The 25,869-nt window shown below is 42.1% G+C and overlaps 1 protein-coding gene across 8 annotated transcripts in view; it reads right to left on the bottom strand.

The window, feature by feature from the left end:
* Positions 1-427: 427 nt before the first annotated feature.
* SCUBE2 (signal peptide, CUB domain and EGF like domain containing 2) overlaps positions 428-25,869 on the bottom strand; it is a 54,808-nt gene continuing 29,366 nt past the window's right edge. For 3 of the 8 annotated variants that reach the window (XM_035890993.1, XM_035890995.1, XM_035891000.1), the window contains 12 exons: positions 24,016-24,138; positions 23,415-23,531; positions 22,711-22,797; positions 21,866-21,970; positions 20,481-20,636; positions 19,914-20,117; positions 10,862-11,029; positions 8,154-8,315; positions 6,737-6,934; positions 5,985-6,137; positions 4,830-4,909; positions 428-4,061 (listed from right to left, as the gene is read on the bottom strand). In XM_035890993.1, coding sequence (XP_035746886.1) covers positions 3,909-4,061; positions 4,830-4,909; positions 5,985-6,137; positions 6,737-6,934; positions 8,154-8,315; positions 10,862-11,029; positions 19,914-20,117; positions 20,481-20,636; positions 21,866-21,970; positions 22,711-22,797; positions 23,415-23,531; positions 24,016-24,138 — 1,706 coding nt within the window. In that variant the 3' untranslated portion in view covers positions 428-3,908. Of the gene's footprint in view, positions 4,062-4,829; positions 4,910-5,984; positions 6,138-6,736; positions 6,935-7,931; positions 8,079-8,153; positions 8,316-10,861; positions 11,030-19,913; positions 20,118-20,480; positions 20,637-21,865; positions 21,971-22,710; positions 22,798-23,414; positions 23,532-24,015; positions 24,139-25,869 lie in introns of those variants that run through there. The other 5 variants (XM_035890994.1, XM_035890996.1, XM_035890998.1 and 2 more) reach the window with 5 other exon arrangements.

Here is a 25,869-nt window from a genome sequence, read left to right as displayed (position 1 = left end):
ATTATTTTAGGTTTAAGGATTTTTTTGATTATTTTTTAGAAAAAAATCAGATAAATCTATAAAGTTATAAAATACTTTGGAATTACTTCAAGTAGTTTATTCTGTCTTCATAGAGCTGGTTACAACAGGCCAATTGACTCCAGCTCATCATATAGGAGACATTTTTAGCATAATTATTAGCATTAATACCAGGGTAATTCTGGTATTTTACTAGCCAGAAATATGTGCACCACTAAATATATGAAGAATTGTGCCTCTATGAGTATAGATTCAGGCTAATAATATATTACATGAAACAGAATGCTATGGTAAACAGGTGTTCCCAGGATAAAGTCTATTTGATGTGTGATAACTTGCTACACAACCATTAATTTTGTCACAAAACTATTACTTAGCACAGCAAAGACAACTAAAAATATCACCCAAGTTTTTCATGCAACTACAAGTTCACTGGTTTATTTCTCTTATTAAGAGTAACAGCTTGTAACATTTTACATTAATTTACAATCATGAAAAAGATCCTTATGCTTATCTCACGTAGGTGACGTTAAGTCATCCAGTTAACGCTAATTATTATTTCAAAAGTTAAATCCTGTTTTATAAGGTTAAACATTTTTTGAATCATTCATTGCCAAAAAATAACATCAGTCTACAACCACACAGAAAGTAGAAATTAAAATTTCTACAGAGCCACTACCATTGCTATGAAGATATAATGCCAAGTGTTACAATATTCTGCAACAGTTATCACTTCTCCCAATATTTCAGATGGCAAAAATTCCCTCTTTGCTTTTTACTGCACACACAGGATCTACAGTAAATGGGGAAATCTTTATTCATAATGTTAGATTGAGGGTAACAGAAGTGCTTCTGAGTCATTTACTTTTTATGTAGAAAACGAACAGGGCTGTGGAGCAAAAAGGATTCTTCTTTAAGAAAAGGCAGGTTTTTCTCCTCGGCCTCGGACCATACACCACACTGATACACTCCTCTCCTTCCACAGACAATGAAAACGGCCACTGCACATGGGGAGAAGCAAAGTTGAGATCCATGGCGCAGACTGAAGGCGAGAGGCTGGTCCCAGAGCAACCTTGCAGAGCTAGAAGAGCGTGCCTGCAAGGTGAGGTGCAGTGCAACAAACCCAGAGCTCAAGTCAGTAACCCTCACACACAGAGTAAGAAGGCCCAGTTTCACCTATTAAAAATATCTGGATGTTTCACAATTTTTGTTTTCTTGAACGCTTGTTGAAACCAATCACTCTTGATTTGTGTGTCACTCAGCAACATGAAGCAGAGATGTTCAGATCTGTAGCCTTCTTGGGAGGGATTACAGCAAGAACTGGCTTGCTTCCCTTGGCAGAGAGCACACAGACCACAGCAAAGCCACTCCACTGGGTTTGGCCCAGAAGCTGGCATGCCATGGTCCTCTCCTCCCCGTGCCCCATCAGCAGGCCTTCAACTCACCCATGCACCCGGAGTAGAACTGCAGCACCTCGCCCATTTCCAAGCGCTCCACTACCACATTGGGATGGTTTGTGGGTCATCACGACTGACTCACTGCCTCTGGCATGGGAAGCCATGAACAGTAGAGAGGTCGGGGCTGTGCAGCCAGAAGGAAACTATCTTTAAATACCTTCCCGGGATGTCACCACAACAGTGCTCTTCACCATGGATGTAGCAAGGCTTTCTCACCTCCCTTCCCCTTGTTTTGGCGTCCCTTAGCCATTCCTCTCACCGATCACACTGCCTCAGACCTTCTTCCAGATAACCCCCTGCCATTCCTCCTCCCCAGGAAGGCAGCAGGGACCCCGTTCAGGACGAAGCACGCCAGCCAGGAACTCACAAGGACCTGGGCTCCTTCCCCTCTGTTCTGCTAATTCGCCCCCGCCTCCCTTCCCCCCCCAAGCCTGTTTGCTCCCCTTTGCTGCAGGCCTGGCAGCCCCGCTCCTGGAATGGCTACTCACTACCCTGCCACAGAAACCCACGAGCAGCTCTTGAGCCGGAGGAGAAGCCCTGCTGCTAGGACACAGTTCCCCTCTTGGCAGCAACATCAGCCATTTCCCTCCCCCACCCAGACCATGGCAATTCTTTCAGGGCTGTAGCAAGAGGAGCACAGCATCACATCTCCCCATCCTAAGTGGCCTAAAGCCACTGCCCCTTCCATCACATCACGGCCAAGACCCATGACAGGCTGCGCTGCCTCACACGCCGCAGAACAGGGCTGCCATGGCACGACAGCTCAGCAAGGCTGCCTTTGGTAGTATTCATTTGCTCCTAACAGCACAGGGAAGAGATTCAAACCCTGGCACTTGAGAAGGGTTTCATCTGTCACACTGTGGATGTGGTATTATTCACACACAACAGCTAAATACCACATACCAATGCAATGAAACCCAGGGAGATCTGACTCCACGCCCTAGCAAAGGGAACATTTGTCCTGGCTACACTGCCAAATTTCAGTACCTTTCCTAAGGGGGCACACAGAGGAAGTTTGGTGCCCACCCCACCACTCGGTACTGCCAGTGACTGAAAGATAGAGGTCGTAAGTCCATCTCCAAATAAGTGGGACTGCGGCCATCTCCCTTCAAGGCGGAAGGCCCAGAAGATACATTACAGTGAGGAAACGGTTTGCATGGCCAGAGGACAGTGATGTAATGAAAGTGTGGACAGAAAAGCACCGAGACAACATTTCAATCAACACAATTCTCCCTACAGGCCTTTTCAGAATAGCCTTCTCTCACATAAGAAACACAACCTGAGGAAAAGGACACAGAGTTTGGGAGTCTTGAACATCATTTTGCCATAGACAACTTCTGTGGCCACAGTCTGTTTGAGGAATATCTTTGTACCTTTACTTCTCTCCAGCAACACAGGGAAAGCAGCGCTTCTCTGCTCAACAAGGTCATTGCAAGGTGCTCAGACAAGATAAGGAATATGAGGATTGAGGCTTATTTAAGAACCTTATGCAGCTTTACACAGTGATGTACAAGAGCATAATCTATGCAAAGCCTATATTTAAAATGGGGCTTGTGTGTTCAACTGCAGGTGCTCAGAGGACAGAATTTTACACTACTTGGAACAGCCAATGCCTCATGCTGTCCCAGGCCCATGCACAGGGAGAGCACTGGGATTTAGCAAATAATCTGTTCTGTTGTAACATTTGCAGCCAGCAAATGGAAGTGTCCAGTGGGTCAGGATCCGTTTTCCATTACTGTGATGCCCTGGTTTTATTCTGGTATCGGTCTATTTAAACCAATAGGTCATTAGTATGAACACAGCGTGATCCAGACCCAGAGCATTCAAGCTGATATTCAAACCTTTGCGTAGTCCTCCATATGCCTTGTACAACATACAGTTCACAGAAAAATTACCCCTTGTGCAATTCTTGGACTCACTGGTTTGGACTAAATCTATTTTGATCTTAGCTCTGAATTTCCTGTGTAGCAAAAGTTAAAAGATACATCAATCTTGTTCTCACTTTCAGCAAGCCCAAACATGAACCCAGCTTTGTTGAGGTAACATGCATTAATGGCAGCCCAGAGCTCATCCCAAACCACACTACTTAGCCTGTCTGTCCTCATTAGCTTTTAGAGTTACCGATGAAGCAACAGGGCAGAACTCTATAAACTTCTGCTTGGCACCATTCAGTTACAGAAATTATGGGCAGTCTCTAATTCAGAGACCCATGAAGTATCTTTGGTACCCAAAAGGTATTGTCTGGAAAGAAATCAAAATTCTGTTCACCAAAATATTTGTATTAGCGGAGAAAGCCAAACTCTGCCACGAATGGAGCTGGCAAGCTTCCCTGGACTTTCTCTGCCAGTGTGTAAAACACAGAAAGCAGCCCCACCTACCACAGCCCCTCTGTGCATGCCCAGGGCTGGTTAGTTTTTTTAAATACAGTGCCAACTATTTGTAAGGCCTCAAAAATCTGGAAACTTTAGAGCGCAGCAGCCGAATGAAGGATCTTGGGAACATCTCTCTTGACTCTTGGGCTGTGTACTTGAAGTAGTTCTGTGGATGTGCCAACACATCAAACAATGCTTTTATCAGTTTCTTGTCCTAGAAAAAGGAAAGCAGATTTTACAGTAAATCCACAGAGGAGTTAAGGTCAGTATTACCAAAGCTTAATGACTAATTAACTCATACAAGATTATGGGCATTTTACTTTTCAAGTACTAACATTTCAGGGGCTCAGAAACTAGTAGAGCAAGGCTGACATTCAGGCCCCAGGGAAGTCACTGGAGTTTCACATCTCTCATTAGCAGCATCAGGATTTCTTTCCTCCTCATATTTCCAAGACCAGCAAACAAACAAACAAACCCAAAACCAAACACACACTGGATCAGATATCCAGCAAAAGAAAGGTTTACTTGGGATGACGTCCCCTAAACTTTCCCATGCAACTGTCCCCTAACCAAGGTCAGAGAAGTGAAATCCACAATGAGAGTTTTTCTGCCCAGGGAGGAAATGCCCTTGCTAATCTACAGGTTACAAGTAGCAGCACCAAGTGCTTCTCCAGGAGACTAAATCCCATGTCCCTCAGCTTGCTCCACTGATTCCTTCCAGCACAGCCTACATGAGGCTCAAGGGGCTATCTTCACCACAGATTTCCCTAGTAGGTCTCATCCACCTTTAATCCCCCCGGGCAAAGGGTCCCATATCCATTGCTCCGCACAACCAGGATGTGCCGACTCACCCCACTTCCCTGAAGTAGCATGTGCCTAGTGCACCAAGAAACAGATCTGATGTAGCGCAGGAGGCAAGCTCACTGGCACAAAATAGCGTCATTTTTAGTTAAAACCAGCATTCTTACTGGAAGGAACATACCTTAAGTATTTCTTGATGATTTTCAGATGCGTAAAGTCTACCATCCCGAACAATGTCTTCTATTAGTTCTTGGTAATCCTCTATGGGGAATGCACAAGACAGTAATTCGCAGGTTCACTTCACTTACATACTCAATACCTCCCATGGTTACACACATAAGCCCTACCCCCAAAAGAACCAGTGGTACTTGGCCCTCATATTAGCAGTAAGAAAATATTCCAAATGCTCTTCCGTAAAGAAACTACAAATACTGTTTACTATGAAAACAGTGTACTCTGCTGCACTGCTCAGCATCAATCTGTAGAAAACAAAAGAAATCGTAATGCGCCTAGGATTGTAGTGCATACTGCAACCAAGTAGCCTTCTTCACAAACCAAATGCACTGCAGAAAGTTATCTGTAAATACCCACTATCTCTTCTAAATAGGGGAAAAAAAAAAAAAAAAAAAAAAAGAGGTAAGAGGAAGCTTCCTTAAAAGGCAAAATGCCCTGGTCAATCAAACAGTCTCCCCTGAAAAACTATTTAACCACTGTTGATGAAACTCTGCAGAGCACAGCGAGGACAACTCCTTCACAATTAATCCAGTGTGAACAGAAATGTGCCATATAATTTCCACATCGCTTATGCTGAAGTGCAAAGCCTCAGCTCCAGTTTCATTCCTGGTGACTCTACCAAGGATAGGGTGAAACTCTTGCCCCTCAAGCTTCTTTTCAATATAGATATTTTGCTACCTGGTAGTTGATTACAGATGGTTGCAGCAACATGGTAAATCAGAGGCACTTGGGCTCTGCCCAAATCCTCACCAGGGGCACTCTGCTGCCAACTGATGCAACCCCAAGCTGGGAAGGCACAAAAATGCATAAAACCCAGATTCTGGCTCTGAGCTCTGCATTTTGTAGGTCAGAGCCTAGAATCTCAGCACTTTGTTTAGGTCTGTGGCAGACTGGAAATACACTGGCACTTAAAACTGCGGTGCAATGCAGAATTCCTTATACTAGCTTTAAATGAAAACAGCTACTGGAAGTAGTTCCATAGCGACACTGCTGAGAGCGCAGGGTTACCCTGCTGCTTAGCAGGGTCAAGGAGCCCACAAGGGGTTCTGCACTGCTGCAGCTGCACTAGTCCACATAGGCTCAGCTGCTCGCATCCGCTTACCATCATACGTTACATAAGGAACTTGGAATCCTTTGGCACTGTTCCCTTCATTTGACTTGAACTGGATCCACAACTTCTTAGACCTAGAAGTGAAAGCTATAGGGCGTTCGTAGGTTTGACAGGTTTCATACGTGGTCACTGAGTTGGAAGAAGCTTTCAAAGAAAACACACAATAGGCAGTTATCTGACAACGCTTCACACTAATGAACAACTAGAAAATAGGTTAAACTACCATGCTAAGAAATGCTTGCTGATGCTAAGAAACCTCCTCAAAATGTGGCAAGCCACCAGTGGATGGCAGGCCATCAATGAGCAACTTCTTGGTCTAGGAATATTTTCCCTTTTCCTAAAAAACAATCTACTGTTTGAAGGATGTGCCTATACTAGAAACTGAAGCTGTTCATTCACCCATCAGGCACCTGTAGGGACTAGCAAGCATCTTCTCTTTCCTGACCCAGGCTAGAATTGCTTAGCATAATTCATGACTAGTTAGCTTGAATCATCTACCCCTTCTTAGTAATATTTTTCTCAGAATTCACTGACACATTATAGCCTTGCACCCTTGTTTCTTCTGAACCTGTGCAGCAGCAATAGCAAATAGGATTTCTCAATTTGTGATTTAAAGAAATTTCTACTATTAAGTGGAGGCCAGCCAGGCTACATTTAGTTTAAGTAAACAGCAGCGCGTGTGAGAAACCTGTGCTGCACACTGAGGTAGATACCATATGCCTCAATAGATATTTCAGACTTACAGCTTTTTCGCATCACCAGATAGTCTCCACACTCATCTTCTATTGGTAGAAATATTTCTGGAACCACGATCAGAATACGGCGCTTTGGTGGTGGGTTAATATTCCAAGTGCACTCAGTGTTTGCAGGATAGTCCCCAGGATAGTTTGGTGATTCAATATATCCAGTGTAATCTCCCAGTTCACCTCCACACTGCCTATCTGAAAAAGCAATACAGTATGCAAGACTAGGCAAAGGGACGTCATCCTAGAGCTAAGGGAGGTCATCCTACAGCTCTCTCTACAGTCACTGCAGAAACAGTACGTGGGTGACAGACATACAAACTTTTCTGTTTGCATCTGATGCGGGTACAGCTCTCTTTAACAGCTTTACTTCACACTGCTGCCTGCTCCTGCCTTTGTGTTTTAATCCATGTTGAGACATAAAAATACAGCCTAGTCCCTGTTAACACAGCAGGTGCTAGCAACCAAGCCACAGCCGAGCGGCAAGGCAGTTGTAAGAGGACACAGAAATGGTAAAGCAAGGACGCTCCACTTGCTTGTACCAGACAGAACGTTTTTATAGCAGTATCAGCTGAAGTCTAACTGGACCCTGAGGTGCTCCGCTCAGGCACCATGCCTGCAGTAACACAAAACAGGGAGTACAGCAGGCCCTTTCTCTGCACAGGTCAGCATTGCTGGAAGTAAGAGAGAGCGAATCCCAGTGCAGGATGCTCTGCCTGTGCTCCCCAACTCTGTGTGGCCACAAGGGTCTGGGCACTACAGCACCATAACAGTGATGCGTGGATGTGACGCCCATGGAACTGATTCTTTAAGTGAGAGACATGCAGTTCCCAGAAACATATTTCTATGTATGTATGTGTCTGTGTGTACTTAAGTGTCTCCAGAGGTTTTTCTGAGGTGTCGCCTCTCTGCCCTCTATTTTCCCTCTTTAAATTTATCCTCAGTTTCCCACACTACACCTACCATAATCTAGAACAGCAGTTCTCTTTGTAATTGCCTCTTTCAAAGGTTGTTATTAAGAAGAAATAGTTACTAAAGCTATTAAGTTTTGTGAGCCAACTTCCATTCCTTTTAGTAGAAGGGAAAGAAATCAGTGTACTGGGAATACAAACTCTGCTATACCATAGGAGAAAAGATTTAATAGCAAGACCCAGAGTGACCCAGCACCAACTGGCAAGACACAATCATCACTTACCTTAACAAGAATGATGGAACCAGTCTGCAGAAACGGTCTCTCATGGACCTCAGTAAGCCACATGGGATGAGATGCAGGCAGGCAGCAAAAGAGGAGCAACATCACTGCCTTCTCTCCAAGCTCCCTGAAGCAAAGCTAAATTTTGACCTTAGGGCCACTCTGAACATTAATGGCCCAGTCTTTATTTGTAAGAGATCACCAAAACCGCCTTGCTATACTTACTTTTGCACTGTGTTATATTTGTTGACCCGTCAAAATCAGTAGTGGTGTTTCCAGGGCATGAAATGCAGTAATTTTGTCCAAACTCAGGCTGGTATGTCCCAACTGTGCAGCGAATACACCGATGAGTTGTGGTATTATAAAAATGGCCAGGTGAACACTGAACTGGACAGTAATTAAATATGCAGTATGGTTAAAGAAGTGGCAGTAGCACATTAGAATGTGATTTTATGCATTTTTATAGGACCTAGTATAATTTCAATAACTGAAATGACATATTCATAAACTATGAGGGTAATAAAGCAGAGGCAATTCAACAGATTTTAGTTTACCAAGTCATTCTGTGCAAGTTCAAAAGTCCCAAACACAACACTATAGAGCAGTTCTGTATGGAAGCAATAATAAAAGATATGGGGGATTGAGCATAACCACTACAATTTTGTAAACAGGACACCAAGTAGAACAGTGTGTTAGCAAATGGTCTAGCCACTGACATTTGACTTGGAAGATGAACAGTATGTGGAAATACTAACTAAAACTTTCTTTCTTGCCAGCTCATGCCATGCATGCACACTGCTGCTGCATCCTAATATACCCTTGTCATCAGCAAACCACAAGCAGAGGTGCAAGACTTCGTCCCTCTGCAAGTGGCACGTTGCATCAATATTAGTGACTAAACTGGTATATTGCCTTCTTCTCTTGTGATCACACAGTCTTGCAACAACAAGCTATGATTCAGGGTACAGCCACCTCCACCAGACCTGCTGGTACTTTATTTCATCACGTCATGCAGATCATGTTAGCTAGACACATAAGCTATAGCCCTCCTGGGGCTTGCTGATCACTCTTTCATTAAAATAGATTTTATGGAAGTTTTAGACATGAGATAGGCAGACATAGAGGAAAAAATCCTTTCTAGTGGACTTGCAACATTTTTTTTCCTAGTTGCTTGCGTGCAGACTGGAAGATTTTCTTCTCTCATTGCAATCTGAGAATATGGGACCCCGAACACATTTGCTTACATCTCTGCTTCTTTTCATTTGATTTCGCTTAGCTGTTCTGCATCTATGCCCATCATCATCTGTACTGAAACCTGATTGAAAGCAGTCAAGAGCATCAGCCATGTATTATCTTTCCTCTTAACTCCATCACCACCTTGCTGCTTTTTCCTTGCGGGACTAAAAATAAAAAAATAAAATAAAATCTTTTCCTATTCCTTTTATCTCATTTTGCAAGTTTACCCCTCTCAGCTCAAGACCAAAATAATTTATTACCTTGCCTTTCAAATGTAGTTTTCTGAGCTGCACAGTCCCTTTTTCCTATTCCTTTCAAGCTTTGCTTACTCCCAAATAACTCTAGTCTTGTTGAGCTTTGTAAGCTAGCTCAGCCTGGAGTCCTTCCCTGCGTGCTCCATCCCCCAATCCAAATGCTTCAGATACAAGTTCCAAATAGTTCTTGCATCTGTGATTCCATGTCTCATGTGGCCTCTTCCACATGCAAATATCTGAGCTCTTCATTCCAGTTAATAAAAAAAATTCCTTTAATCTCCATTCTAATTTGAAAACTGAACCTCATTTATAGACCTGTTTTTGTTTACATTAAATAAAACTGAAATCAGTTCCTCTTATCTCAATCCAAGGTTTTTACCATGGTTTTTTAGTGCTTTAACTTTTCAAAATTAAGTATGAAACAACAGCACTTGTGGATTCAGTAATTCTTCACTGAAGAAATCTATTACCTATCACATTATAAGCAGTAATAGAAGTTCTTCAACCACACTGCAAAATTCTTCTACTATGTTTACTATTGAGAATTGCAATATATCTTAACTGACACTAGACAGATCTCTTAATCCAAACCACTACCAAAGGACTGCATCAGGACCTTTTTTCTATCCCTTATTTTTACTCTACAGCAGCAGATTTTCTATTAACAGTTTTTCTTCAGGTGGTTTTGATATAAGTGATGTTCTTTTACCCATGCTTTAAGACACTGAGCAAGCCATTATACTGATTAACATTTTGTCTCACTGCATGGACACATACTTTTACCAGCATTTTCAAAAACAACTAGATAGCTGTCTTTCAGCTTTTTACATTTTAGATAAGTAAGATGCTAACAAAATCCCTTCATTTTTAAAGATAAGATCCCCACTTGATTTTAACTCCTGTGAGGAAAACCTTGGGAGCTGACTGCTTGCCAGCTCCACTGTCATCAGGTTTAGAGGGCTGTCTGGGGTGCTGCAGGGTTAAGCTGAATGCTAGCTTTTTAGGTATATCCCAAGGCATGCAAGCCAGTTTCTCATTATGAACATGAAGAAACTATTGTCTTACTTATCCTCCAGGACTGCAATTCCCTCCTTCACATTTTCATGTTGCTGCTGTGCTCAAACCCAAAATGCCAATAAGGCATATTGCTCTGGATTTTTTTTTCTTGAGATTTTTCTCCCTGCTGTTCCTTTATATGACTCTTCACAGATCAACGACTTCACTGACCAACTTCCATGTAGCTCCTCAAGTCTTGTATAAAAATAAGTTATAAAAGAATTGAGGCTTTATTGAGTTTCCTTGCAGCCAGGCCAGGCAACTATGAGAGCCCTGGAAGGAGAGATCCCACAAAGGAAGAACGACCCTTTTGAATGCCCCACTTTAGCAGCAGCAATTACTTTTGCCTCAGAGCAACACAGTTCATCAAATAAATCTTGACCTTACCTTTGGTCTCACAGTCCTGAAACAAGGATGCACTGCTGTGTCTTGTTGTTAGACCTCCTCCGCAGGGAAAGCAGGATACTCTCCCAGCTTCAGGCTGGTATGTTCCAAGGGGACATGGCAGACAGGGTTTGAAGCCGTCAGGAGAATATTCACCTGGTGAGCACTGATCTACAAGAGGAAGAATACACTTGCTTTAACTTCTACATTCTAGGTGAAGGTACATTAGCAAGCCTGCACAGGACCTGAAACCCCACAGTGAAACCACTCTCCTGTTTCCTTGGGAAGCAGGAGCCAGGGTTTCAGAACTGAATGCTAGCAACATATAGAACCGAATACATGCAACGTACCCTGTAAAACTGAAATGGGCACTGATAACGTCTGGTGCCAGTGAGGTCTTCTATGAGCTGGAATTGATTCCACGCTTTGTTACAAGGCCACACTGGACATTAGGCCTGTCCAGTATTCTCTGTTAATCTGTACAGTGCAATTATGTAGTGATTATCTCCTCTTTCTAGATAAAGAACTCTAGGACTCCTTGCAAATGAAATAATTTAGTACTGAACCTAAGATGCCAAAAATATACTTCCAGATTTCTAAAAGTATTTTAACCTTAATATTATTGAATACTCATACTTCATAACCATTGGTGTTACTGAATTGTGTGAAAACCTCAAGTACAATTGTGCAAATTCACTAAACTAAACATTATGCGTGCCTCAATGACTTTTAAAGCAGAAATATTCTTGCTGTTCCACTGATACTGATCTTCGATAATGATTATCTGTGCACTGGATAGCTGTGTTCTGTATGGTGCATAGCTATATCTAGCTCAATACAACTGATTTTACTTAAACACACACCTCAATATGATCTAACAAGTCCAGCAATATTTGTGGGTATCTTTCAAAAGTTCTGGTTTTCAAACTTTTCACAAAAGAACTGGCTTCACTGCCAGTATTTAATAATTACCCTGCTCTGGAAAGGCACAAAACAGTGTTGCAGTTGTTCAGCTGTGCTGAAATATTCTGTCCTTTTAAAGACCTGTTACGATAATAAACTGTTAGTTTTAGTTTATAGCTCCAATAAATCACTCAGTGAATAGCTGTTTTGTTAGGAAGTTAAATTGGCCTTGGCTTCATTTCAGGATATATGACGAACAACAAGCAGGGCATGAACTACCGGTCATGATCAATGATGAAGAGTTTTGTTTATGGGTGATACACTGAGTCGAATAGTGAGTGTTCCTCCTTAGCTTAAAAATAAAACACAGCAGGTTTAAGCAATGCTCTGTAGCTTATCAATGAAAGCTAGTGAGGAAATCTTAGTTCTTGGTTCTAACTTTTTCCACCATGCATCACCTCTGCTCTCATAAGGACACACATTCATTTGCTACCACACTTTTCAAGCCTTTCTTCATTTTATAAACATTCCTACAGAATACTCATCTCTGTACTCTTTGTACAACTCAAACATGAATGAATTAAGGCTTTCATTGCAGCTCTCCTAGTAAGGTATGGAAAGAGCACTATTTACAATTCTGTGACAAGGAAAGAAATCAAGGTTAGTAAAGGTAAGTTTGAGAAGTGGCTACTGACTTCAGAAACCCAGAAGCAATCCTTCCCTCAAAAAACTCTATGACTCTATGAGAAATCAATGCTCTGAATGGCCTCAATAGAGACTATATGCTCTCTGCTATCTCCCCTTAAACTGTCTTTCCCCCTTCATTTTAATCACATCTCAAGTTTGAGGTGCTTTGGGTTTTTTGCATTGCAGGGGGTGTGCATGTCTGTTTTGAACAGAACACTACTTTATACCGACACATGTAAAACCATACAAATCAACCTTAAAACTATGCTTCAGGTTTCCTGAACTTGCTCAGAGTCCGGTGTAACAGTAGGTCAGCTAACAGAGCTCCAAGGAAACCTGTCCTAGGCAGGAACCAAACCCGCCACTTATGTAGAAATGTTACATTTGAGAACTTATCCCCATCAGGTCTCTCTTGACAACTTTACCATCTGCACCTTACTTGCCTTGAAACAGCACGTTGTAAAATCGTAGAGCTCCCAGTGGAATAAAACTGAGTTAATCTAAATCATCCAGGATTATTTAGCAAAGTGCCTAATTTTTGAATATTTGTATTGAGGAAATAAACTCAAAAAGATCTCCTCAGACATCACCGAGATCCTCAACATGAGGCATTCTTAGATGCATTGCATGAGTGAATTCTGAGAGCAAGAGAAAGATGGGGCAGAAGCACCAGACAGTCTGCTTCTGTACCTTACCTCCACAGTGAGACACACTGTGAGCTCCAGCTCATTTCTGGTTTCCAAGATTCTGAGGACTGGGGCAAGAGTCACAAGGTACTTGTTCTTCCTCATCCTGTTAAGTTTTATTAGGGCATAAAACACAACTTTCTCATTCCCCATCACAGTGCATTCCCACACTTCAGCTAGTGAGCAACAAGAAAAAAAATATCAGGTCACTAACATTTTGTGTCCATGGGTTCAAAGCCAAATTAGGTGGTCAGCAGCTAGACTGCTAGATAAAGTGTAGGTGATACAAAACTCTGTTTACACAAGTATTAGAGCTGGTCAGCTGTCAGGACTTCTGCAGTTTGGCAGTTCCTGAGTACCAAAAGAAGGCTGACATTTTGCTCAGTGTTAATCTGAGGTCCATTGGCTGCACTGGAGCTACACTCCAACTGCTTCAGGCCCCATTTTCCTCCTGTCTTCCACTTGCCCTGGCTGCCCAGGGGACGTGCTGTGGCAGGTTAGCAGGACAGTAGGCCATGCCTGTGACAGTGCCCACAAAAGAAACATGGGGCTGAGACAGTGAAAGTCAGGAACATGTGTAAAATCAACCTGGACCAAACCAAAACTTTTCCATTTGATCTGAACCAATCAATTCAAGTATTTAATTTTGATTTTCCTTAAATGTGGAAACAACAGAAAGAAAACTGTAAAAAAAAAAAAAAGTCCAACTAGCTACGACCACTGTAATAGGGTGCACAAAACCAGCTGAAAAAAAAGCTGCGTACAGTGTGGTGGTTACAGTCGTAAACTAGCTTGGAGAGAGAAAAGGATCAAGTGGGAGGACAGAGGACAGGCTTTTACCCATCATGGAGAGAAAGCCTTGTAACGACTACCTAGCACTTTCAGTACGAACTACTGTTTAAAAATAAGAGTATCTGTTTGGGCAATGGCATCTTGCTGGAGACAAACCAGGCTGCCAGAGGAGTCCAGCTGGGCAAGTAATGGGCTTGTTCTGTGTGTCCATGGGGTTTAGGTTCACAGGACACCACCAGTGTAGGTGGCCACTCTCTGCTCCGAAATCACATCATTATCAGAGCCTCAGCATGTGGAGCAGCCTTCCAAGACAGAGTGAGCGAGGGAACACTAATTGCTTTTACGAGGGAGGTCACTGGTTTATGAAGAAGCATAGATCCTATGTGCATGTGCCACGTGGAACTGGAAAGACTCAGCCTAGATGGATAGGCCTATGAGGGTACTCCACAGGTATTCATGCCCAATGTTACTACACAAAATAATGAGCCTTATTCTCAGGGGTGTTAAGCACCCATGCTCAATTTGAAAGCAATGAGATTCAAAAAAAGCAAGCAACTCTGGATTAAGTTTATAAAATGTGTAAAATACATAGACTGGGAAAATTAAGTGTTAAATACTACAATGCCTAGGAAAACGTACAACCCTGTCCTTCCCCCACTATGACTTCTGAGACCAAACGCCTCAAGCTCTTAAAAATATCAGTTTCTTCACATGACTGCATCAAACCAAGCTTTTCAAAGTGGTACAAGTGTCCAGACAATTTGATCCACAAACCCATTCCCTGTAAACTGCTCCCAGTTCCTCCCCATCTTCCACCAAGAAATGTTCCAAACACAGGCCACTCATCTAACACCACTGGAGCACAGAGCAGGGCTAGTGAGGAAAGACTGTTTAGAAGCTCACAGCACTCACCAGGGCCCAACTTAGCACAACAGACAGACTTGGTGTTGGGTTCAATTGCAGTAGCATTAATTGTAGGGGCATTACGTCAACACAGAAATCATCCCATGGAAATCCATAGGACTGTTCGTGAAATTAGAATAACACAAAAAAACTCTCTCTAAAAAAAAAAAAACCAAACCAAAAACAAAAACAAAAAAAAAACCCCCAAAAAACCCCCAAAAAACACAACAAGAAAACAACCACATAAACCCTAAGAAACACCTCTAAGAGTTCAAACTTCTCCTACCATTTGCTTAAACAAAACCAAAAAAGTTTGAGCTTCATTTCACAAAACTAGAAACTGCATGGTCCCACCTGACACATGGGAAATACCCAGTCGAAACAAGATCTGAAGATTTGCAAATAATGTCATTAAATCAGAATTCCACTGGCTGGCTTTGCTCTTTTTTCAGAAACCTGATTGTTTTTCTCCAAATGAACAAAAGAACCAATTGCCTCTAGTAGACTTCATTTCTGCAGTCACTGTCTTTCTTTGTCTTCAATACCCATTAAAAACTCGGTCTTGAGTCTCATGCAGCTGTTTTAAAGAAAAAAAAATATGTGAAAGCTTTTCTGATGCAAAAACAAGAAGAAAAGAGGGGGGGAGGAGCCCACATGGAACAAGGATTAACAGTTACAAAGACATTTAAAGGCTCTTCCCCTCTTTTCAACACGTTAGCCTTTGAGCATTTGCTCCTATAGACAAATGCTGTAGTATCTCAGCGGCTGAGAAGGTGAACCTCATAAAGGAGGTCACGATCCACCAGTTCACCATTTTCTTAAGAATGATGCCTTGACTTTATAGGGAAAATCACCAATAACTGATGCAAATTGATTCTGAAGCGGCATCCTTTAAGTTATTGTCTTTTGGTGGTTCACACGTTTAGGTCACATGAGATGGTTATGCATCCTAAGGATTTATGACTTAAATCTATGATTGTCAGAGCAAGCAGGTTAGCAGAAAAATAGCACCCTTTCTGCCATTTGATAATTCATGCCTTCTTGTCAGATTTTTATAAAATTGTAAAAAAAAAAAATAAAAAAAAAATTAAAAAAAATGCAACATACAGTTCTCAGTTGTGTAACACAACTATTAATTGTAACAACTGCAAAGGTAGGAAGCACTTTGCTTTTCTCTTTAAATATCTCTCTCACACTTTTATAATGCCAGTATCATACCACATCTAAACTTTGATATGTGCTTCATCATTTTGCATGAATTGTTAATATTTTATTTGTACTCTCTAAGCTATGGGGACAGAGATGCTGAATGCTGAGCAATGAAATGCATCAACACTGCCCACACAAGATAAAGCTGCTCAGCATTTACATCAGAGTGTGCCTATACCAGTGCTGCTCATGCTTCTTGTTCTCTGAAGTGACAGCTCTTTGGATGAATTCACTTGCAACTACCGTGCAGCAAGGGCATGCTCACATGTCCTTTTACGCAGCAATTTCAGGCAATGGTACTCTTCATTGCCTCCTTCCTTCTCTTATAGTATTCGTGTATCCAACACAAAAAATACTAAATGGAACTAGCAAGCTGTAATTTCAACTCCACGGGATGTCATCAAGGTATGACAGAGTTCTAAGCAATGGAAAAGCAGCTAAATTGCTTATTGTTTCTCCCTCAGTGGAAAGTGCCTGAGGGCAAAAGGGTCCCAAAAGATATCAATATCAAAAGATCTCAATATGGATGCTTCTGATAAGGAATTGCTACTGTTGGTCTTTGGCTGTTAAATCTGTCTAAAGCCTGGCTCATATTGGAGAATAAATACTTGCAGCCAGGTTAGTGAATGAAACTGCATTCTCCTCAAGACAAATCTTCTCCTCTGAAAAAACAACGTAGTGTTTCCAGCATCCTCATATAGTTCATCCCATCTTGAAGCACTGTCGTTCAAATATGCATGGTTTTTACCATAAGATTTACTTCAGTGTGGAGAAATCACACTCCTGCTATGAGAATCCAGTTCTCTAGGAAGGCTGATGAAGGTTCCATTTTGCTATATGCATTTCCTGCAATATACATTAGTAGAGACCTACTGCTGGTTGCTCCTTGGAAGCAATTCACAAGACTTCATGGAATTAATCAACTTACTGATTGATACAGAGCTTGTATGTGACAAGGTAGACAAATGCAGCCTTGAACCTCCAAAGCATCAGAAAATCCCAAACAGAATTGTATGTTCAGCAGCAAACTTGAAATAAAATATACTACCCCTTGGAATCCACAGTGAATTCCCTTTTACCATTAACAGCTCTTTAAAGAACAGCAGACACACACATGCAACCATTCAGCATATTAAGAATGATGAAATACCTTGGAAATTGCATCTAAGCTGCTCCTGGTGCCTTTCTGGAGCTTTTATTCTGTGCTGTGCCCCACTGCGGACAGGAGGAGTTAAGATGGGAAAATCAGGAAAAGTACTACCTCACCAAAAGTGTGAAACCAAATGAAGTTTAGCTTATTGCTGCAACTGCAGGCCAGTTACCCAAGACAAAAGCTGTCAGAGCAGGAGCTGGACTTTCCCTCTTAGGCTGCTCAGATACAACTAATGTTTTAGACAGCACTGTGCCAGAAGTCTACCACAGGAAAAGGACCAGTACAAGACTCTCTGAATCAATAAAACTGTATCTAACCTAGCCATACTCCAAGTATTTTGTTTTAAAAAATGTATTTGAAAACAATGAACCAAAATCTGCACTACACTCACTATCTGCGTCACAGAAGATCTGTAAAACTCAGCAAGGCCCTAGACTTTATTCCTTCACTGCTTCCCACTCCTCTGGTCAGACTGAGCAAAATCCCTTTGCCAAAGTTCTCTGCTTGTCCAGAGACCACATCTACCACCTGCACTGAATCCATCTGCTGATCTGGTATCTCTTGTTATGGAGTCACCTTCTCCCCAGAATCATTAGCACGTCTAGATAACCAGGGTCCTGATTCTGTCCAGAAGTTCTCAGCAGCTCTGCAAAACAATCAGTTCAAAACAAAACTAAACAACCCCTCCCCCCCCCGACTGTCCCACGCACATCCCTGAGCTAGCGTCTTCCTCGTCTTCCACACTGTTCCCACTCCATTCTTTTCTCCCCAGTCTATTTCTTAGCTCCTTCTGACTGGCAGTCAAAGCAGCAGCAGCCGCACAGTGCTGCCTTTATCACACACTGGGACAATCGGCTTTTTCTAAGGAAATGAGGCGTATGTAACAACACTGCCTCTGTGTGCGCTTTCACGTCCCCTCAGCAGCTAGTGAACTTTCTTTCCAACTTCCAGCAACATGACAAAGGATGCAGAGAGGTTTCAAAGATACTAAGTTTCTGTACGTTTAATGTAAATAAGTGGGGAACATGCAAGTGGAGGACAGAGACCTTCTTAGCATCCATGCAAGTAAAAGGCTGTGGTGCAAGTTCCATCTCCATTTTGATCCCAGCAAGTCTACACAAGGATATGGTCTGAATACTTCAGCTGAAGAAAGGAAGATTCATTTAGTGATTGCACCATTTTAGGCACACGCAAATCGAAACATAAGTCGTGAGACCCACAGGGAATCAGCTTAGCAGTTCCACTGCTCGCAGCAGTAGCTGTTAAGATGTCCAGAGCAAACTGAGGCACCAAATCAGCTATGGAAGAGGCTTGACTTTTAGAAGTTGTTCTTCAAAACATTTGTCTTCATATGCTCAGTGTCTCTGTTTTAGCCATGGACAGGCTATTTGTGCTCACCATACCAAAGAGTTTTCAAGGCATTCTCCAAAAGCCCCCTTTTCTTTCTGAACTAGTACAGAAGTGCCATGTAAGCTTCTCATTTGTAATGCGAAATTAAACGGGTTCTGCAGCTACCTAAAGAAAATTGTTTCTTTGTTGTCCCAATTCCTAACTGTACCTCAAAGTTGCCTTCTCTACCTGCAGTATTTTTAGCTTACTCATTGCTATTTTTTCCAGATGAAATCACAAATGGCTTGAAAGCCATACTGTGCTCTGTACAATGGACTGAGACAAGAGTTTTTCAAAGCCTTCCTCCACAGCATCCAACACAACAGCTTGAAAACATCCATGTAAATTCATCCTGGTGAACTTTCCAAAGTTTTTCAGACTTATTACAATGTTACCAGAAAAAAAAAAAAAAAAGAAAAAAGAAAACTTACAGCTTTTTCTGACAGAATTCCTGAGTAATTCCCTGGTCTGCTTGCTTGCACAGATGTTTTAAACAACACCAATTAATTTTTCTATTCTTTGAATCCAAGTTTTTCCAGAGTTAGCAAAACTAGATTTGAAAATCTATCCTGAGGCCGAACAGGTCGCTGCTGGAAGACATACTAATTCAATCTGACAAACATTTTAAAGGCTTGCTGATTCACAAAACCACCTACAGGCTGCCTACCCTACACAGCCTGAATTAGCTGTCATGGTTGTTAGGTCCCTGTTAAGATAACATCTGACCCGTCTCCTTAACTTTTGTGTTTTTGAAGCATTTATTGTGGGCTACATTACAGTGGTGCCCTCCAGTGCCATGATAATTTAAGATTTTTCTCAGTATTGGCCTATAAACCCCCTATTCTCCATGAATCTATAACTATCATAAAGATTCTCTGGGACTCAGAGCTTAATCAGCAAAGAGAATGTGACTGTTTCAAATGCTGCTCAGCCTTTTCTTTGGAACAAGGGAGAGATTAAGTGTTCACAAGTTCAGAAACAAAGTGTTACAGTGGATATTAAAATGTAGCCTTAAAAATAACACTGGCAATGTCAAGGTCATTCGTGCCTGATGTTAGTCCCACATGTTCCACCTTTGAGCTTACTGTAGGCTGTGCATCACCTATAACAAAGTGCAGTGCACCGAGCCCTTATTCTATTCTGTAACACAGCAACTGCCAACAATAAATTCACAGAGGGGCACATCTCAGTAGCACAAACTGTAACCCCTACTTCTTCACACGCAGCCCTCCTCTCTTCTGGACAAGCATCCCACGAGTCTCCCAAGCTCACCAGACCCGAGCAAAACAGTAACACACACGTGATGGTTTGTTCCTAATTTACACTTACTTACCACATCGGTTACCCACATGCATCTGTCCTACACCGCAAGACTGCTGCGGCTCTGATAACTTGAGAGATTTTCTGGCCACTTCGTGGTCCATGCCAGAGACGCGAATGCGGAACTGGTCCCTGCTGACTGTCTTCCGTAAGGTTCGAATGGTTTTACGGAACCTCTTTTCAGTCTTTTTCCGAGCACAGCGCACATCACATGTGTCTGAAAAGCATCAAGGGTGAAAGCTGCTGTAAGTCACCACGCACAAAAACTCACCCAGTCCGAAAGACCAATCAATGCAAACCACTGAGAAAGCCACTTCTGTGAACAAGTCTGAAATCCTTAAGGACAAGGCCACCAGGCTAGAAGAAAATTTATCAGATCACAAGACTTTAGTCTATGGGCAGCTCTTTGATTTTTGAAACTCTCCCCAGCCCGCAACTCTTTTGAAGCAGTAAAATTCATTTTCAAAACAGGAGATACTTTTTATTATCATTTTGCATACAGACAGAAGTGAAAAATACAGAAATTAAGGAGCAACAGCAAGAAGCTTCAAACCGCACCTTGGATTATTTTCCAACCAACCTGTCACCTCCTTTCGGCTTGTTTCAAGCTCAAAGTCAGCAGTGATAAAGATTTCTCTAGTCGCTGTCAGTCTACTGAGGGATCCATGAACTTTCTTGCCAGAGCTGCATGTGAGGTTTACATAGTGGAAGCTCTCCATTACTGAATTATGTCTCTCTGCATGAACAAAATTAAAGGAAGCAAAAGCTTGGCCAGCTATGTTATTGAACATTCACTAGCGCTCAGTGCATACATTGTCATGAAGAGTTAAAGGGGAGCAAATGATCAACTCCGCATGCCAATAAACAAACAGGTTGTCCAGTTTCTCAATTGGTACACCCTCACATGGAACCACGACTCCCGTGCACCTACAGGTGTACTGTTGGGCTGAGACTCCGGCACTGCAGCAGGTCCAAGGCACAATTCACTGCTCCGATAAGAGCTTGGATGCAGTGCTCAGGCTGCTCCTGCTTCCCCTGGGTTTTTCTAGCAGGTTCTAATGAATTGCCTTTGCACTATGCAAAGCACCTTAAAACCATGACACTGCCTGCACCAGGCAGGCTACTCAAGGGAAAAAATTTTGCACTTGTATGAAGCATGTGAAAAATATGTTAGCTCATAACGGTGTTTAAGCAGTGGCAGTGCACACAGGACATTGGGAGACCATGTTCAAGCTTTCAATGAGGAAATAAGATTTAGTTAAAGAAAACACCGACAATAGGCTTTGGTTCTGGAGTGAACACTGAGCATCTAGGGTAGTTTCTCACTGTTACTCTTCTAAGGACAAACTGATATGCTGATTCATCATATTGTTTAGTGACTTCTTCCCCCAGCTCTTTTTTTTTTTTTTTTTTTTTTTTTTTTTAAATGTACTCCTCATCATTTTCTGCTGGCTTTGTAAATTCCCAAGCTATACTTTCTGCCTTGGAACAGATGGAAGAGCTGACCTCACTGTGTCCATCTGGGGCTGCTGAAGTATAAAAGGAAGAGAAAAGAGGAATAATCCTTTGGCAATAGAGTCAGCATAAAAGGCCAGGAGATTCTTCACTGAGGCATCAGGCAGTAAGGAGCAGGTGAGAAAGGAAAGAACAGAAAGAAGGGACAGAGAGAGAAAGGAAAGGAAGAAATCAAGAGTGGTTGATTTTACTGAGACTATCTTGGCAGGGGTAGAAGCAAAAAGGAGAAGGGCTTTCCTAGCAAGACTGTAAGGCTGTCACAGGGAAGTCCTGCAATCTGAAATAACTATCGCAAGAATCATGGCTGGGAAGGAGTGTGATTCCTGAGGTCAGTGACAAGCAGAAATTCTGCAGTCCTCTATGCTTTGCTTATGGTGTACTTTATATCTGGAAAGCACGTAACCCCTGACCTAAGCTCTAACCTGCTTACCTGCATTTTTATATCCATACCTGGTATCATCTGTTCCAGACCTTCCTGAAGCATTTCGGTCTTTTTCAAACTACATTTTCCTTCATTTAATTTAAAGGTTACGCTTATCTTGATGGCTGAAGTATCTTCAGGAAGAAACAATGACAAGTTATTTAAAAAAAAAATAGAAAATTTAGATAACCCTAACGTCATATCATAATGATGACAACAAAAAATATGCTGATATAAAGTGAAAAAGCAGTCACCACAGAAAACCTAAAGAGATGCCAGGTTTCTCCTGCTGTGAAGCTGGTCCACAATTGGAACTGGAACAGGGTGATTGATTTTATTTTTTTTTAAAAAAAAAAAAAAAAAAAAAAAGAAGTAAGAATAAGAAGAACGAGATCAAGTCCAGATCTGCTAATGCTATTGGGTACATCAAATAAAGATTAGCTGAAAACAAAGGAGATGCTCCAAACCAGTTCAGAAACTAGTTTATGTCTATATAAAATCACACACCTTGCCTGTTTAGCTTTAAATGCTTTCTAAACTTTACTGTCCAAGAGCTCAACCTAAACGTATTGTATGTTGCCAAAAACCATCCAGTTTGGAGGTCTAAAAAGAGGCATGACACTCCTGGTCTAGCTGTTTATTTCACTAGTGATCTTTTCCCTGATTTTTAAGTCTTAGTTCGAGTGATGCTGATGAAGCAGTACAAGGGGCATTTCTTGCTGTAATCATGGTCTGCAATCATGAGGAAGGGGAAGAAAAAAACCAGATGGAGTATAATGAAGAGGGAAAACAAAGTCAACAGAAACACCCTTATTTCACAGTTATCTATTAAAATAAATCAGTCAAATCATACAACAGTAAATCTAGTGATTACCCAGCCAGCTGGATGCATTTGTATTTTGCTGCTTTTTCTTAAGCTGAGATGACCTGCCACATGTGAGGGTGTAGGCATCTTGCGTTCCTAACAGACAGACCATACAGACAGACAGTAAAGACACAGGCACTGTGCACAGACCGAAGACTCCTGTAGCATAAAAGACGTTTTTAATTTGTTGATCGGCATCATCATTGTCACCTTTTTCAACAATGTTGTTCATAAAATACTCCATATTAGAGCTTGTTTCTTCCTAAGCAATTTGAAGGGTTCCGGAAGAAAAGCAGCATCTGCCCCATAAGCACCGGCCAAGTCTGCATGCTGTGTCCTGTGGGGTGGAGGGGCTGTGTGGGCAAAACCTCAGACCCCACGCAGGGCTGGAATGCCTTCGCCCCATTCAGCAGCGGCTCTCAGGGCCAATTAAGGAATGGCCCAGGGAGCACAGAGAATTCTGCCCTGTCCTCCCCAGCTTCAAAAAGACAGTTGTCATGAGAAGGGAATCTGAGGGTAGAGTGGTTATAAAAGACAAGGAGAGGGGGCTTTCTTGGGACACTGGCAGGGATATAGCCCTTTATTATCTATAGTGAAAGAGGACAGGTCCCTGTTAATTGTCTACTTCTTGGGGCTTCCATGAGAGTTAGGAGGTTTGGTACTCTTACAATCTCTACAGAATCATATGCTTGGATTTGTTGGGTTTGACTTACCAGAAAATACCTGGACATCTGAAGAGCAGCTTAAGAAGCATCTATCGCTCCCACCACTCTTAATGCAGTGCAGCAATACCTTGGGTGACACATTATCAGGCAGAGGACCCTTTGTCTCTAAACAGGATAAGACAAACACTCACAGAAGTAAAACATCTACATACACCCTACTAATAAATCAGCATGCAGCTGCTTTTGTGGCTTGTACCTGAGAGCACCCATGCGATTAATAAACTGTTTAGACAGAACATCCAAAGCAAAATAAAATCACTGGAAGATGACACCACATAATAATTTCCTTTCAGCAAACTTCTCATGCAGAGAAACAAAAGGAAATAGAAGAATGAGCTAGATAAAAGCACAGGAAAGAAAGCATCAAAATCCCTCAAAGTATCTCCTGTTTTGGGGTGGGGGTGGGGGCTGTGCTTGTTTTTACCAGTTTCAACATCAGTACCATCATGCCTGACTAAAAAGTAAAGCTGAACACCAGGAACAATGACTCATACCACTTAACTGGACAGATCAATATTTTCAGATTTGACTATAACCACATGGCGATCAGACACATCAGGAGTAGAAATGTGTTTACTAGGCACCTTACCAACACAATCCTTTTTATTCCAGTGTAATTTGTAGTTAGAGTGACACAGGCATTCATAGTCTCCCGGTGTGTTCACACACAGCTGTTGGCAACCACCATTGTTGATGCTACATTCATTAATATCTACAGAGCAAAGGTAAAAATACTTTTAAGAAGTTATTCTTGTCAAATTTCTAACTCCACTAGGTAAACATGTACACAAATACTGCTTAGTAGGGGTTGGAAAAGGTTTTAGGAATGCTATTTGGACACCCACCTTGAAATAGTTTTGTTTTCATAGAAGTCCTTTGATAAATGTCAAAGTTGATCAAATATTGTTGGAGGGGACATGTCAAGTATGTCCTTAAACCACATAATTAAAAGAATATCCAACCTCAGCAATATGATAACAAATTAACTCAAAGAAAAGGAGACCAAATCAAGTCTGCATTGCATGGTGTCCGATTAATTAGTATTTCTAATTTGGAATGAAGACAGACAACATGGACAGGATTCATACTGATCAATCCCCCAAAGTGCTCAGATAGATACAACTGCTGTGGAACACTATTTGACTCCATGTGAGCAAATAACACCATTGTGTCACCATTGTCCCTTTGGCCAATTATCCAATTTTGGGGCCTTGCCCTGCCCAATAAATGCCAATATGAGGAGAAACAACACAACACATTGCCTTTGCTGCAAGCTTGCACGCTGATGCAGAATATACCATTCACCAGTTGCATATCCCAGGGGTCAATACTGGGGCCACTACCATTTATCCTCTTCATTAAACCCGGATGACGGGACAAGAGTTCACCCGCAGCAAGTTTGCGGATGATAGAAAACTTGGAGGAGTGGCTGATACACCAGATGGTTGTGCCACTATTCAGAGGGACCCCGACTAGCTGGAGAAATGGGCCGACAGGAATCTCATGAATTTCAACAAAGGAAAATGCAAAGTTCTATGTCTCTGCCTCTCAGATCCAACCTGGTGCCTGCTTCACTTGTCTCCAGTAGCTTTATGGCAATTATACATAAACCTAGAAAGCTGCCATCAAGAAATTTCTTGCAGGTCCCAGAAAGCTTGTGCAACTGCGGGTTGCCCCCTCTAGATAGGTAACAACTTAGTAGAAAACACTGTGAAACAGATTACAAAACTGAGCTATTTCAGGGGAAAAATGTGCTACTAACAGAACTAAGACAGCAGGGGTAGGAATGAGCGGCAGAGGAATAATGAAGAAAGAAGGGAACACCTTAAATGGGTACTGCTGCCCAAGGTACTACAAAATCGACCCAAATCTTAGGTTTTCACTGACCTTCTGTTAGGATGCTGCATGCAATGGCAACCTATTATCTCCAGCTCTTACTGACTTCTTCCTTATAGGTCAGAAGGTGTATGCTCAGCATCCCTACCAGCATTGACACCACCTGTGATTGCTAGTAAATGAAGGACTTACTATGGTACAAGGATTAACATCATCTGCACAGGAGTATGATATGAAGAGGCCAATTAGCAGCCAACAGCAAAATTACAGTTCCTTTCCCTCACTGGTGGCCAAAAGAAGTGCAATTAATGCAAAGGAATTAATGAGAACAGGCTTCTTTCAGCAAATATAACACATGAACAGTGTTACTCCCCATCCAGATGGGTTCCCTTGTTCATCAGGATAAAACACAGTGATGTTGTAGCCCTGTAACTGTCTTTGCAGAATTTCTAGAGTCAGAGGTTAGAACAGATCAGGCACAGAGATCTCTGAATTGTTTCCAAGTTCAAGTGTGCTTATTCTGCCTCAGAAATTCTGCCTCCCTGCCGAGAGGGACTTGGGGGTGCTGGTGGATGAAAAGCTGGACATGAGCCGGCAATGGGCGGTG

The sequence above is a fragment of the Egretta garzetta genome, unplaced genomic scaffold, assembly GCF_000687185.1.
Source record: "Egretta garzetta isolate BGI_Z169 unplaced genomic scaffold, ASM68718v1 scaffold133, whole genome shotgun sequence".
Lineage (NCBI taxonomy): Eukaryota > Metazoa > Chordata > Aves > Pelecaniformes > Ardeidae > Egretta > Egretta garzetta.
This window is presented reverse-complemented; position numbering and strand designations above follow the sequence as displayed.